Here is a 17,189-nt window from a genome sequence, read left to right on the forward strand (position 1 = left end):
CCCAATGATTCACTTAAATTTAGAAGAACACAAATGTTTTTCATCGTTGTTACATGAATTGATGGTATTTATAATATATCGGGTATAATTGAATAAATATATCCCCCCCTTAACATACAAAACAACAACTGAAGTAATTATCGTCAGTTTCAACACTATATTTCCAATAAATAAATAATGTGGTAACAAACAGTGTTTGAATATACTGATCATAATTTCATCATATGTATTTTCAAAAAACTGTTCAAATACACTTTTCACGATGACTGTACCGTATTTTCTACCTAAAGTTTTTAAAAGATAGTTTCACGACGACCACACTGTACATAATACAACAATTGTTCCCCTTTGAACAGTGATTACATTTTTACCGTATGGTGTATGGGAGCAAACTCTATCATCCTTATTATGCAACCTGTACAACCATTCGTCACCATTCGGTCGATTCCGTAGGATTGCCGATTGAATGGACTTACGTAAAACAATCCCACAATGCATTTCACCTACGACTGTAACTAAGTGTAAGAAATATGGCTGCTTTTGTTGTGATCCGAATTTGCTTTTTGTTTATGTTTATGCTTGGTGGTGTTGAGTGTGGTTTTGATGTACGGGATTGTGAGAAGAAGTATAGTATTGATTTTGCGTTGGAGGAATACAACTGCAAGTTTCAAGGAGATGGACTTTACACTTATGAGGGTGTAAAGGACAACATCATCAAGATAAAATTTGACAGGTTAACAGAGAAACCTTTTCTCTTCATTGATGGAGATGTTTGCGTTGTAGAAATTTTGGGAGGAGGCATCAGCTGTCCATCAGTGAGATGTACCTCTAAGGAAACAGAAATTTGGATCAACACACTGAAATGTGTAAGATTTGTACATAAATTTGCACTCATGCGTTGCAGTGGGGGTCTTATTCTAAACAAACAAAAAATCAAATCTTTACCAATCTTCAATGACTCCACTTTTTGGGTTACAAAATTACCATCGATGTAAAAGTTTAAAGTTCTTGAAACTTTTTCTTTTCAAAGACAGATCAATAGATCCTTTCATGCTATGATCAATGATAGATTCTAACCCGACAACATGTACTACAAAATGTACATTTATATATTGGAACCATCTCCAAGACTTTCTGATGAAGACCATTTTAAGCTATAATTGTTTACTTTAAAATATATGGTATGACTTGAATAATAGTCACATATATTCCAGCACACACGTTCAGCATACACAAGTTAGGTTTTTCCAACAAAGGGGATTTAGATACAGAGTTATAAGAAGTTGTCTCATTGGCACTCCTATCACCTCTTATTGATATCTATATAGTTTTGAAATATTTAATATAGCAATATGTTACCAATATAAAAAAGCCTCCTTCATTGGCAAGATCGAGACTTTTCTAAATATATGATCGTGTTTTATTCATGCTTCATATCACATCATAGCATTTTGTTTTCACAGAATTCTGAGGAATCTTCAACAATCACAACTGACAAACAACCAACTATTTCACCCACTTCTTCAACATCATCTGTAACTGCAACAACCCTAAATATTAAGAGGACATCCAGGCCTGCAACCTTAAATGTAAGAAAGACAACAGGAGGAGCAGATATGAACATGTGCCCCACCACACCACCAATGGAGTCCACCACTATGGTATGTATACATATGGTAAAAGTAATACAATATTTTGAAACCTCCAATGCTTTGCTTTGCAATTAATGAGTTTTGTTGGATATCATACTTTGGCATATAGATAGCTCAACATTGACATACACTCTACATTGAATGACAAAGAATTGTCTCATTTGTAATCATACATCATTCAATTATTTTGCTTTTAAACAAACTTTAATTAGTGTTCTTCATGTTCTTAAAGAAATTAAAAAAAGCAGTGGACCCGAAATATATTTAGTTTATATAACAAAAACAAATTTACATAATACATGATTATAATTGTTCGTCCTTGATTGAGGTACATGACGATTGTACCTCATCTACTGATTGCACACTTTGGGTCTCTGACATCTCGTCCTTGATTGAGGTACATGACGATTGTACCTCATCTACTGATTGCACACTTTGGGTCTCTTGACATCTCGTCCTCCTTTACCCCTACTTCGTGGTTCCATGGAGGCTGGTCTAAGAAGTTGTCTGTCATTTCAGTTCTGCAAATTAAAAAATAAATAATAATATATTTTTTTTATTCTAGGAAGCAGAATCAAGCAGTATTGGATGGGTGGTTGGGTTTGTGGTTTCTTGCATTGGTAAGTTGTTAATTTGCTGTTATTTCTTCTATTATCATTCATGTCATTGAAGTCATGGTAATATATGCAAGTTTGATCAACATGTTTAAAAAGAAATGTGCTCACCAGTTAATACAAATATGTACAAATTAATTATGGACATATCACTAAGATGATGATTAAAAATGTTCTTTCACTGTTTTTAATACTCTGACAAGTGTACATGTATACCGTAAATGATTGATTGCAGTGTATTTTTAAGGCAGATTTTTGAAATACTTATTTTATTATTTAGGAACAGGGGCATTTATATCTTGGGAAGTTGTCAAGTTATTGATGAAGAGGCGCAGGAGGCAGTATTTGAGGAGAAATGTAAGGCAGCTTGCCTTTTCGGAGAAAAAAAGGGAAAGTGGGGGGATTGAAGAATTTGAGCTAACTGCACCATAGTGATCTAATTAAATGTGTTCTATTTTCATTAAAGCAATCATAATTAGAAACATCACCTAGGGTTATTAAATTATTACCTCTCTAATATAAGTTAATTAATTATTGTAGATTGGATGCATGCAATATTTGTACTGATTATAACAGGAGTGAGGCCTTCGACAGATGTATGATGATATGCAAAACCCCACTCCTGTTATAAATGGACCACCTGCACCACTCCTACCTGTTACCATTGGACCACTCCCACCCGTAATAAATGGACCACCTGTAGTACTCCCACCTGTTATAAATGGACCACCTGCAGCACTCCCACCCGTTATAAATGGACCACCCGCAGCACTCCCACCTGTCATAAATGGACCACCTGCAGCACTCCCACCACTTATAAATGGACCACCCGTAGCACTCCCACCTGTTATAAATGGACCACCCGCAGCACTCCCACCTGTCATAAATGGACCACCTGCAGCACTCCCACCACTTATAAATGGACCACCCGTAGCACTCCCACCTGTCATAAATGGACCACCTGCAGCACTCCCACCTGTTATAAATGGACCACATGCAGCACCCCCACCTGTCATAAATGGACCACCTGCAGCACTCCCACCCGTTATAAATGGACCACCCGCAGCACCCCCACCTGTCATAAATGGACCACCTGCAGCACTCCCTCAAGCACCATTGAGGCGTTCGAATAGATTGAAGAATAAGCCGGATTATTATCATAATATGTAAAAATAATAACTTACCTCTTTTTCAAAATTTTGGAACACATTTGAAGGATGCAAGTATTTTGCGTCCTTTCCGCCAAAACTTTCACCCCCATCAGCACCATATTGTCTCCATAGTACAGGAGGTCCTCTGATAGTGGTAGATTCCGAGCACCATTTTACTATAATTGGTGTTATCAGTAAGGTTTGATAATAATGCCATCTGTCTCCTACTATCCAAATCCACGGTGCAGACGAGGCAGGGGATCTGTCTACAATCGGCCCATTTTAGATTGGGCACCTTCTCTAATTCATTTGAGACTATCGTGAAGAGATCCATTGTCAAGAAGTAGTTTTTTTTTCTGTTTAAATAAGGAAAAATATGATCTGTATATGGGAGGGGGTAGGGTATTTACACTAAAATCATGCTCAGTGAACATTCAACGAATAATTTTAAGAACTGGTAAAAATTTATTTATTCTAGAACTTTTTTGGGAAAATGGTATTAAATTCCATATTTTGTCTATATATTTGGTAGTGATACACAGATGATTTTTTTTTCTTCCAAAAAATACTTGTATTAATTTTGATTGCCTTAATGAAAATTGAACACATTTACTGATCTATTTCATGTATATATTTTGTTGATGCTTGTAAACATTTAAATAATAGACTTTTCATAGTCAAATAATGTGATTTTTTAAATCTATCAAGTTAACAAGAGTCTTTCTTTTTTATTTTCAAAAATCATGGTGCTTTTCATTGTCCTTTTATTTTATTTACAAAGATCATGGTGCTTTTCATTGTCCTTTTTATTTTATTTACAAAGATCATGGTGCTTTTCATTAACCAATGTGACACATTTTTAAATTTTCCAGGTAAACATGTACTCAATTTTGATATATTAAAGTTGTTTTTATTTACAAAATTTACAAATCATATAATCCTTTCTCTTTGAACATGTATTCAACAATGTGTTATTATTTTTTATTGTTATCTTCCTCATTTACTTGACATATTTTCCATTCAATCTTAATTGTTTAATCAAAATGAATATGCATCCCTATGTCTTTTGCTCCCGGTTGGGACTCATTAATTTTATTGAAAAATCAATTCGCAATTCCATTTACTTTTACAATAAGCTTTATATGTTTCATGATGTAAATGTTCTTGACTAAAATATATTTTTTTTAAATATAACCTCCATCATTGTTTCTCATATCTCATTGTTTTTTTTTTTTATCAATTTTCAATTAAAAATGTTAAATCATCATTTCAATTTTTATGTATTTTCTAGCCAATGTTATTAATAAAATCAGTATTCAGATAAGTTGTAAATGTTTTACTCTTTTTAAAATTTAACTTAAATCAACATTCCAATCTTGGTTGTAGTTTCTAGTCCATGTTAAAAAAAAATCAGAATGGTATAGATGTTTTTTTTTATATATTTCTACAATAAATCTTATTAGTGGTTGTGTTGGTGATATATGTATATTCAGCAGTTAGCTGATTTGTTACTTTTATGCAAAATTGTTTTTAGTCGAGGCTGTTGTTGGTAGGCTTTTTTTTAATGAGAAATGTAAAGTCAATTTTCTTGATTGATATATGCATTAATTTTTTTTTTTTAACTTAGTATTATAATTTCGATAACAACATCTGTTTTCCCCCTTTTACTGGTGCATTTTGTGAGTTTATTCCTGGCGTTTAAAATGAAGTTATATACCTTTAAACAACTCACTTTTTGTTTAGATTGGGTTTTTTTTGTCCTTTGTTTTACAAATTTTTACTTAAATCCTCATTCCAATCTTGGTTGCAGTTTCTAGTCAATGTTTTTTAAAATCAGTATTGTTTGGATAAGTTTTATTTTTACAATAAATCTTTTCTAATGGTTGTGTTGGTGATATATATATTATTCAGCAGTTAGCTGATTTGTTACTTTTGTATAAAATGGTTTTTGATTAATGCTGTTGTCGTTTCATATTTTTATGAGAGATGTAATGTCAATTTTCTCCATTGATATGTATATGCAAGTTTTAGCACTTTTTATAGTATTTTGAATAAAAAAAAGTTTGTTCTTATTATCAGTGAGTTGTTTCCACCATATGTTATACATGGTTAACACAATATTTCTAAAATCTCAGTAATTCAAAATGTCTCAGTGAACATTATTTTGGAATATGATTTCAACTCACCACCTAAATACTTTGGTTGTATTCAATAACTTTTACACATTTTTACAATGAATATTTTCTACTGGTGATGTTGCAAAAATTGTTTGTATGTATATATATACCAGTTAGCTGATTTGATATTATGATATTAAAATTGTTATTTGAAAAGAGTCTTTTTTTTTTTGTCTTAAAGATCTGGAAATAAATTGTTCATAAGTTTGTTTCTGTTAAAACATCAGGAGCAAACTTTTCACACATTGGTTTTGTTATATTGAAAGAATGAATTGTAACCTTTGACCGGTCATTTACAATCAGATGAGGTTTGCTGGATTGACCATTTAAAACCAAGTGATTATTCACTGAACTGATAAAATCATGAGAGTTTGCTGAACTGACCATTTAAAACCCAGTGATTATTCACTGAACTGATAAAATCATGAGAGTTTGTTGGACTGACCAGTTAAAACCTAGTAATTATTCACTTAACTGATAAAATCATGAGAGTTTGCTGTACTGACCATTTAAAACCTAGTGATTATTCACTTAACTAATAAAATCACAAGCAATCCATTTGTATAAATGGACAATAAGCAAACAACTTGACATACAAAGCTTATTTAACACAGCTTTATTGATAAAAATAAAATCACAAATATGATGGATTGTTTTAAATCAGTGCTTTAGTGATAGACTTGTCAATGTGTGGTATTAGTCTCTTTAGATATTGCCACTGTCTTGTATTGAAATAAAGTGCTTTGATTGTTGGGTGTCCACTAATAAATTGTCTAAAATCAATCCTTACTTCTCTCTGATATCGACACAAAGTAGCCTTATAGTCCTGTGGGAGGTCAAATTGTTGAAAAAAAGTCACATATGGATGAATTGTATTGTCTTAGAGAATCTACTGGGTGGTGTGTTAGTCTAATACAATCTGTAGCATTGTGCGACTTGTATGATTTACAAACATGTAGATTGTTAGTAACAGCTAGTGTTGCACTCGTCACTGAAAGGAGGACAATTACCCCCATCACTTTCACCATGTCATTTGCGTACAGAGAACTTAAACTAGACCTCAATCTCGAAGTTCTAAATGTGATGCCTGCAACGCTATGATCTCTTGTTGAATTCATATCTTCATTAGAGTCTACAGTTCCGATCATGTCTATAAACTTTGCATTCGAACACGCCATATGCTCAGCTTGAGAGTTGTTGCAAATATAATAAAAAGAAAATCAGTTATCATACTTTTGTATTTCTACCTTCTATTATCATTGCATTCGAAGCTAGTAACATTCCTTGCGAGCACATTCCATGTGACCACATTCCTTACATTTTTGCTAATCCTTGCTTATTCTGTGCTGGTATGCCTATTACATTACTACTAATATAGTTGTCATCATTTCAAACTTAAAATCTACAATAAGTCAGAGACCGTGGGAATATATATGAAAAGATTGATACCATATATTGATAATAACATTAATAAAATAATGACTTAAACGTTTACAGTATCACCATAAATGGATATGTTGATAATATTTTTTTCAAATAAAAATATTTTAATATTGATTGAATTTGTAATTTTTGTTATATCACTTAATTATTATATATCTGTTTGAATTCCAAAATAATATTAAGGGTCGAACCCGGATTCATCTGGGCTTATTTTAGGGTTATTATTACCTGCAAAAATGGCGATTTGTTTCATAATACTCGTTTGCTGCACATTGTTTATAAGCGTATGTTACATGACAGAGGTGGATTGACTGATTGATTGTTGGTTGCTTAACGTCCAGTGGCAAATATTTCATGCATATTCAGGACGAGAACAAGTTCACAATAAATACAATAGGTAGGTTGATATAATAGAGGCCATCTGGGATGATGGTCGGAGAAATTTTGACTGCCACCGGAAAAGGAGGGTATATTGGATAGGGACAGAAATTTTGCCTTGCAACAGGCCACCTACGGACCCCTCAGAGAGTTGTTGCAAGGGTTCTTACCGTGCAAAGAGCGTGGCACTCTCTTTACACGAGGCATCGGATTTAACGTCCCCCTTCTGACCGGACGCGACTGCGAACTTGATACATCCCGCACAGCCAAACGGACGCCCCACTTCGGCAAGCGTTGTACTGCCGGTCGGGAGAAGACCAAGTGACCATACAGAGGTGGAGATAAAATGTCCAACAAAAGGATCTGTGACTCTGTGTGGTCGCCTCAAGAAGGGGACACATGTCCTCTTAACAGATGCCCCAATTTGGGTGTTTGCAAGGATGGACAAAGATGTAGTCATGATTGTGGACAAACTCATCAACCGCATTAAAATTGATAGTGGATTCTGTCCCAAGGTGAAAAACGGACACCGTGATTTGGAAATAAGTCTAAATGAAAAGAAATGTTTGGTAAGCATAGTATAAATAGATGTGTTTATGTAATCCAAGTTATGTCAATTTAATGACAATATCCCACGCGAAAAAACCTGACCTCATTTCGTCAGTTCATATCGTGAGAATTTTGAGAAAAATCTTTTTGAATTGTTTGCTTATGCAATATTTTTTACATTAAATGAATCATCAGTTTTCCCTTTTGTATAATGAAGAAATCGTAACTATTATAAAGTTGGTGTACCTAAACAAAGTTCTAAGTAACCGTGCTTCTACTTCTTCGTATTTCCTTCCAATTTAGGAACACCTAATAACAAGTTACCAATTTTTTTTCACTTGTAGTGGGGGTTGGGCCTTCAGTTTAAAATATATACATCTTGCAGATAATGTAGATTTGCTCCATACATTTGTAGCATTTGTTTGCATGCAATAATTCTGGATATGACTACTGTTATTGATGGTTAATTAACACTCATACTAGTCACCATAAAGCTTCGTACAAATATAATTTTTTGTTCATATACATTGTACCAGTTGTAGTGTCTGTACAAGCTAAACATATAAAATGTTCCGAAAAACTTGGAAGTTTCACATTTTTCCTCATTCCATACTCTTTTTAAAATATCACATTCAGAAACATGTTAAAAGTTGTAATTAATTTATTATTCATGTTTTTAGGAATCAGTCAGTGCAGAGTAGTACAAGTCATGATCATGAACATTCAACAGTAACAACAATAAGCATGTTGACATCAGATCATACTACCAAAATTTGAACTTTTCTTTTCTTTTCTTTTTTAAGACAATCTCCTATTGTGGGGCCTTCATCAACTATACAGACGCCTTGGACTTCAAATACCTCAACATGTGCCTATACAACCTCAAATACCTGCCATTCCACAACTACCTGCTGAACCTCAACCACCTATTGAACCACAAGTACATGCTGAACCGCAACTACCCGCTGAACTACAACTACCTGCTGCACCTCAGCTACCTGCCGCTGCACAACAACCTGCTGAACCTCAACCACCTATTGAACCACAAGTACATGCTGAACCGCAACTACCCGCTGAACCACAACTACCTGCTGCACCTCAGCTACCTGCCGCTGCACAACAACCTGCTGAACCTCAACCACCTATTGAACCACAAGTACATGCTGAACCGCAACTACCCGCTGAACCACAACTACCTGCTGCACCTCAGCTACCTGCCGCTGCACAACTACCTGCTGAACCTCAACTACGTAGATCTACTCGAAAAAAACCAGTTCATTATGGATACAATTGATATTTTGAATTCATTGTTGAATAATAATCTTTCAATTCAGTGATATTAAGGCTATACACTTTTTAAATCATAATCTTCAAGTGATATAAAGGCTAAACGCATTTTGTAAAGTTTATTTATTGATCAGAGTAATATTGTCCAATTTATATATTTTTTTCATAATGTAAGTTGAAAAAATGCCATATTAATTTAATTGAATTAGTTAAAATACAGATATTGAAGTTGTGATTGATTGATTGTTAGTTGCTTAACGTCCATGCATATTCAGGACGAGAACACGTTAACAATAAATAATATAGGCAGGTTGTTAAACTAGAGGATGATGGTCGTGGAAATTTAGACTGCCACTGGAAAATGAGGGTATATTGGATAGAGACAGAAATTTTGCCTTGCAACAGGCCACCTACGGACCCCTCAAAGAGTTGTTGCAAGGGTTCTTAACGTGCACAGAGCATGGCACTCTCTTTACACGAGGCATCGGATTTAACGTCCCTCTTCTGACCGGACGTGACTGCGAACTTGATACATCCCGCACAGCCAAACGGACGCCCCACTTCAGCAAGCGTTTTACAGCCGGTCGGGAGAAGACCAAGTGACCATATTTCTATACCCCAGTCACCCTTGGGGGATTGAAGTTGTGTGTTTGTTTCACAGCAACAAAGACATGTACATACTGCTTATATAGAGTCGTAGAGAAGGGGAAAAAAGGTGCTCATTATTTACCTAATCAGTCATTGTTCAGGATGGCAAGTGGTGTTTCTTATATGTGTATATAATATGGTGCTAATGTGTTGTTTTTTTTTTATTATTAGTATTACTAGTATAACCTCACCCAGGGAGATTTGAGGACTTTTTTTGTTTTATTTTAATATCTTTTTTATGATGCATTTACATTGTGCAGGTGTCCTTGTTATAAGCTCAGGGAATTTTTTTTATTCTACAACAATGCAACCAGTGTTCATTTATATATTTAAAACCAAATTCTTAAGCATTCCATCCATTTAAATTATTTGTTCATGTACATATACTTTTTTCTTTGCAAATGTTTACATGTTTTAGTAGAAAAGATTTTTTTTATGGTGCATTTACATGTGTATTAGCTAAACAGTGTGCAGGTGTCCTGTTGTATATTGTTAAGCTCAGGGAAACTTTTTATTCTACAACAATGCAATCCGTGTTCATTTTTATATTTATAACCTCACCAAAGTCCATCCATTTTATTGTTATTTTTTTCAAAAAATGTGCCATATTTTTTAAATGTTAATAGCATGTATGTCGAAGCATGACAGAGATGTTAATGGTGTAATAAATAGTGCAAACATTCTTTTAAGGTTTATTGAAAAGCTCAATTTAAATTTATCATTGCAAGATAAAATTTCTGTGATAACAAAGTCGAAGCATTCCATTCATTTTTTTTTAAGTTCTTTATTTTAAGTGTGTCATGTATATAGTTTTAGCTTTTGAAAATGTTTATATGTTTTAGTAGAAAGGAAATTGAATGACTGTTTAACTTTGTAATTGTGAACTATCATATAAAAGTAGGAACAGTCCATCAAATAAAAATAAAAATTATTTTTTATCCATTTTACGATTTTTTCATGATTTTCGAAGATTTTCAACCCTTGTTGGTAAAAAGTATTATTTAATATTTGACGGACAATTTCTTCTCTCCATAGAAATTATGTCTACCCAACCACGAGGATTGGTCACTATTAAAGATGGTGAGAATTTATTAAGAGTAACTGGATCATTTGGATCGTCGAAGACGGTCCAAATAAATAACTATAGAGGCGTGACCTATATCCCATCTAACAAGTCCAGCGGGAAAGACTAGGTCAAGCGCATGGAAAACCTTTACCATGTCCTTTGCTGAGTATTGCGACTTGGTGAGAATGGTGAACGTGGAAGAATTGACAGAACTGTGTGAACAGTTCCAAAAGCAGGTAAAACTCTTTTAATCATTTTATTTATTTATTTGACCTGCGCGGTAGGTCTGGTATCCAGTCAACTGCGTCCGTCCCCATTCCCGTTAAATCCGTAATTCAAAAACTATGAGATTAGCATACCATTTATCAAAGACCCCGAAGAAGAGATTTTAAAAATTTTGTAGAAATAAATTTTCGTAGATTCATTAGAAAAATTAGAAATTGATAGTGATAAACTACAAAAAAAAATAAGTAATACTATTTTTTATGAAAAACTCAATTTTCGAGACAAATCCTTTAAAATGGTGGGTTACAAATCAGAACAACTTTCCTAGTCTTATAATTTCGGAAAACTTGTATATATAACCATTCTCGAAAAAACAGTATCGTAAGATAGAATTTTTTTTTCTGCAGGACTGTTAGTTAGTTAGAAAGCCGACTTCTCCAAAAAATTACACAAGTTATATTACCAATAACAATAAATTCGTCGTACACCGTAGTTACCCTCCATAAAGCGCCAAAGACTTCTAATCATCTCACCTTTGTAAATGTGATTTCTTTACGATTACGGAATATAATTGTTGTTTTTATCAGGTTTGATTTTGTAATTATTGATGTCCAATTTGTATTTATTAAATTGATGATTTTAGATAATTGTTAACTTACTTACTACATATATAGTAATTAAAATGAGCTTTTAGTTGCGGGTTCCCACATAACCAATTTCAATGTGTATATAAAAGGGATGTTAATTCGGTGAGATATTTTAATTACTTCATATATTTTTCACAACGTCAACTTAGTCGTTTTTTAAAAAAGAGGAGGAGGAACTGTGATATAATGGGTGTTGTTTGAAAGAAAAAAACGTGTAAATATGTATATTCTCTTTATATTTTCTTAAATCGTTGCCGAATGTTAGTATTTTCCCACTATCTCATTATTCGCATATTTGTAGAACAGAGTCCAGATGAAAGAAGAGGAGGCAGCCTTGAGGCTGTTGGAGGAGAAAAGCCGGGAGCCTCCACACAAGAGGGTGAGGAAAGTACCCGCCAGAGCATTCCCAATAGAAGACAGCAGCAGTCACACGGATTAAGATTGAGGGAACTGTATAAAAAAATTATAAACCTATGTAAACCATGTAATGCTTATACTCGCGACATAATAGTCAAACTACCAAATTTACTACTAAGGGAAATAATAATTTTTTTATCTTAAGACATTGAACGTGGGGATGACGATGTATTATCTTTAATACAAGAAATCATTTTTCAAAGGAATTTTGTTGAGGAAAACACGGATATTTATTTGGATGTCATAAAACAATGTGCATATTTATCAATAGCAGAAATTAAAATTTTAATTAAAGATTATTCCAATAAAGTTAAGGTTGATCTAATTGACCTGTTTCCATTTGATTCTTGGGCATAATACAATTCCAAATTTAGTTAGAGATTCCGAAAGGTAGGATCACTTTTTCGAGACTGATCACTCATTCACATATATATATGTTCACTATTCTTATATAAATAAACATGTACAAATCCATTATGTCGTCTTTACTCATACCCAGTCTTCTCACATGACTGTCCGTCTGTTTGTCTGAATGATTTGATCTTGTTTGGTTTTTTCTCCTTCCTACACGGTCTTGTCATATGGTCATATTCAGAACCTGCGTCTGATCTAATCTTCTTAGGCTGAGCGGATTGGAACATTTGTTCTAGACCTTTTGGAACCTGTTTCCCAGTTTTGTTTTTCAATGGATAAACCCTCGCAAAACGCGAAAATATATCAATGGCGACTAATAAATATCTAGCACCATTCTCTTTAGATTAAGATTGCATATCTGCAATGTCTACATCCCATTGCTCATTAATGTCCGACACAACAAATTTGGCTCGTGTAAACCGTCTACGTGTAGGTTTTTGCAAGCTGTAGTCGTCACACAATATCACACACCTATACCCCCCTCCAAAAAAAAATGACCCCTAAAAAATACCTTAATGCAAAAAAATGCACTAATTTTCCCCAAAAAAGCTAAAAACACGCCAAAACAATTTTTTTTTACCCCCCCCCCCCCCCCCCCAAAATAAAAAAGCCGGGAGAACAGGCAGAGAAAGAATTCTGTGGGATTTAAGAGAAAAAAAAATTCCCCCAGTGCGCCCCAACGGTAAAAATGTAAATTGTGATTTTTAATATATTCATGTTAAATTCCTGGTCTAGTTATTAAAGTGCTAATCAATAGGACATGACTTTTTAAATTTATTTTTAGTCTATTTAAATCGATTATTGCAAATATTTACCTGGGTGTCAAGAGTATGTTTACATGTGATTAACAACGTCGGCATCACATGTAAACATATAGCAGACTGGTGCGGTCTTTCGTTTCAAATTAACAGTGGTGAGAAGATAATGTCGCAAGAAAGTTGTTCTACTTTAGAACTTCAAAAAGAAAAAGATGACTGTTTATCCTCTTCATCTAAATTGCTGGAATATTCAAGAAATGCAGAGACATTAATTTTACCTTCAAATCAGTGTGAACGTGAAGCAGATATGGAATCAGAACAACAATGGACTTCTACCCAAAAACAATTGATTATAGAATTAATTATCAAAATATGGGATTGTTGGTTAACTAAATTGATTCAAATGGACCAACCGGAAAGATGCCGAAGCTTCCTAAAAACCCTAAACAACGGCTTAGTGACGTTTATGGACCGAAAAAAGTGAATAAGGAAGAAATTACCCCTCAAGAACTGCACAAATATCTAACAGAAAACATTGCTGATATTAACCACACAATTTCTAGAGAAACATTCAGCTACGCTTATTTGCTTTCTGGCAAAGAGAGAGACGAACATTGTGGATAAATTAAATAAAGGGATACGAAATCTAAAACGACAGGATGCTCAAACACTTTTAATTTATATTAATTTTGGAAATTTTTTAAATCTTACCAAAGCCTGGCTGGAAAATGAAAGGAAAGAAGGAAGAATTAAACAATCTTGGTCTGCATGGTTATAAGAGAAGACAGGATATTCCGATGACCACGCGAGGAAGCTACGTGCTCTCGCAAAGGTTCTTCACGGATACGAACAATTTTTTAATGTGGGATTACCTCTAAATTTCATTTCATTTCATTTATAAAAGGGAACCGCTCGCTTTGTTCACTAAATGAAGTTTCTATTTCTTTCACAGATGTTTCTGCATTACTTGATGTTTCTAATAATTCTTGTCCTTCTTGTTGTGTAGATATTTCTTGTAATGGAATTTCTATATTATTGAGTTCACGAATTGGTGCTTCATTTAACATTGATCGTCATTTTCCTAATCATATATCTGCAAAGGTTGGAGCGAAACGCGCACATCCCGCTAGAGACTGTGTAGCTTGTAACTATAAAAAGTCTTTGAGACAAGCATGCAAAAGAAAGCAAACAATATTCTGGTGTCCTACATGCAAAGTTGCATTATGTGTGCCTTATTGTTTCCAGGTGTACCACACGCGACAGAACTATTGCGCAATCCTTTTACCTGCAGGAGAAAATTCCTCGGACTCTGAATAAACAGTTAACTTACCTAGTATTACTGTTTTTGAAAAGTAATTTTGATCATTAGTAACATTAATTAATTTTACAAAGTTTTGTGTTATATTTATGCTGTTTTATTTACATTTTAAAGTGTTATTTGTCCTTAACAAGTTTTTCGACTTACCTGTGCCATACCTGCAGTATTACCTGTGACTTTTACAAGTTTTTTTGCAAAATAGTTTTTGCAAAATATCTATACTTACAAATGTTCTTGTTTTGCAAAGTTTTATGTTTATTGAATTGTTAAATTATATTAAATTATAAAACTTTACCTTTGTATACCTTTATTTACAACTGCACAGAAATGCCAAATTCAAAACCTAACAATGTTTTTTCATATAAGTTTTATTTATGTACAGTCAATATTCACAGAGATATACCAATTTAAAGTAAACAAGACAATTTCATAAAAATATCATTTTTATTCAGCATTGCACAATAACACAATGGAAATCAATGCAGCAGTCTAAGGGTTAAGGTTACATCCTTGAAACAAACAGGTAAATCAATCAGTGTACTATTGATTTGATTTAAAATTTTAATTAGCATTTCAAGCTCTGCTGGTGGACTATTAGTCCCCGAGGGTATCACCAGCCCAGTAGCCAGTACTTCGGTACTGGCATGAACATACGGATTTTTTGTGTTATTAAAATTTGCTGTTACAAAATATTATAAATTATTATAAATTAAGGAATGTATCTCCCTCATGCAAAGCTCTGATTCCTTTCACGGATTTGGCTATACTGTTTGGACCTTTTGAATTATAGCTCTTCATCTTTTATATAAGCTTTGGATTTCAAATATTTTGGCCTCGAGCATCACTGAAGAGACATGTATTGTCGGAATGCGCATCTGGTGCAAGAAAATTGATACCGTTAATTTTATTAAAAACAAAGTTGGACATAAGTTTGGTACTGATAATAGTAAATCTTTTACAAAACTGGATATTGTCTTAACAATATTTTTATACATTTTTCTTTCATTACAGGTGATGGCACGTAAATCAAAAAAGAGAAAAGCCTCCAAAGCCAAAGAACAAAAACTAAGAATGAGAGAAAGAAGGTAGGCAGAGGAGACTTTGCAACAGTCTACTGATATTGATAACATTGAAGGTGAAAGCACTGAGAATGGTTGTCCTGAAAGAGAAAACACTGTTAATGAATTTACTGTCAATAAGATTGAAAGAAATGACACTGTTAATGATTTAACTGGGCAAACTGATGCCAATAACACTGAACAGTATCACTGTTTACTCTGTTGTCAATAAAACAGATAGTAATCACACTGATAATGAATTGACTGTTAACTCTGTTGTCAATAAAACTGATAGTAATCACACTGATAATGAATTGACTGTTAACTCTTGCTTACTTACATTATTTATGTCTAAAAAGGTTTATGATATGGTTAAAACCCTGAAGGTCCATCTGTTTACAGAACTTGGTATCACTTGATGATTGGAGTTATCTTTCTTTTTTAGCTTCTTCTACAAAAAAAAAAATCTGCCATGATGGGCTTTTTTCAACCCCCTCTATAAAACAATCCAAATTGCTGTTCTTCATTGATTTATATATTGAGGGTCAAAATGGTTCTACAGAGAAAATTAGAGTTATCTCTCATTATATACAAACTGATCACTGGCTGGGTAAAATTGTCAAGCAACTTGGATTACAGACAACTTCTCCTTCTGAAAGAATTGAAATAAATTTTGTTCTTCATTTCATGTAAAAGAAACCCGAGATGTGGTGAATAATGAACAACAGTAAATAACTATAATGAACAACAGTAAATAACTATTCGTGTTCCTTCGTACACAAAAACTTAGAAGCACATGAATTGTGACTATACAAACTAGAACAGGTTGAATCATGATTGAAGACTGATATATAAGACTTCATTGGAATTCAGTTTTACGATACCATGCATGAAAGTCTAATCCCATGTAGTAATAAAGAGTCTTTACCGAATGGGTTAGAAATAGCTGGACTAATCTACCTCTACCCACCCACCTCTTCACTATGACCTGGAATCAACCGACCCTGTATCACCCGAAAAAAGCTGGCATGCCCTCCTTGCTCTTAAAAAAGTGGTTTTTTTTTCTCTAAAAAGCCAGCTTCCTATGCTGGTTTGTACCTATTAAGACAACTACTGACACTATCCGCAATGGGGAAACAAATGCAGATTTCATAACTACCCATGCATACTAAATATTCACCCTGTGTACTAATGGCAGCAATGGGGGCACCAATTCAGATTTCAGAACTACCCATGCATACTAAATCTTCACCCTGTTTACCAATGGCAACGATGGGGGCACCAATGCAAGTGTTGCATTTACAGCAAAGTCAAGAAGTTGTAAATTATACACTAAATTGTCAAAAACCAATACTAGGGGTATCAATGTATCAACAAGATTCAACCT

At 33.8% G+C, this 17,189-nt stretch overlaps 2 protein-coding genes across 3 annotated transcripts; both read left to right on the forward strand.

Moving 5' to 3' along the window:
• Positions 1 to 210: 210 nt before the first annotated feature.
• LOC134719629 (uncharacterized) lies at positions 211 to 3,037 on the forward strand. Of its 2 annotated transcripts, none has more exons than XM_063582617.1 (4): positions 211 to 866; positions 1,464 to 1,661; positions 2,218 to 2,272; positions 2,807 to 3,037. In XM_063582617.1, exons 1-4 carry the CDS (start codon positions 531 to 533, stop codon positions 2,866 to 2,868), a joined length of 651 nt encoding a protein of 216 aa, XP_063438687.1. In that variant the 5' UTR covers positions 211 to 530; the 3' UTR covers positions 2,869 to 3,037. The 2 variants fall into 2 exon arrangements, with proteins under 2 accessions (XP_063438687.1, XP_063438686.1); XM_063582616.1 differs by having other exon boundaries at positions 2,547 to 2,845.
• Positions 2,873 to 9,258, forward strand: LOC134717915 (uncharacterized). Its single transcript, XM_063580414.1, has 2 exons — positions 2,873 to 3,389; positions 8,768 to 9,258. Exons 1-2 carry the CDS (start codon positions 2,873 to 2,875, stop codon positions 9,256 to 9,258), a joined length of 1,008 nt encoding a protein of 335 aa, XP_063436484.1.
• Positions 9,259 to 17,189: the final 7,931 nt, after the last annotated feature.

Source organism: Mytilus trossulus, chromosome 5 (genome assembly GCF_036588685.1).
Source record: "Mytilus trossulus isolate FHL-02 chromosome 5, PNRI_Mtr1.1.1.hap1, whole genome shotgun sequence".
NCBI lineage: Eukaryota > Metazoa > Mollusca > Bivalvia > Mytilida > Mytilidae > Mytilus > Mytilus trossulus.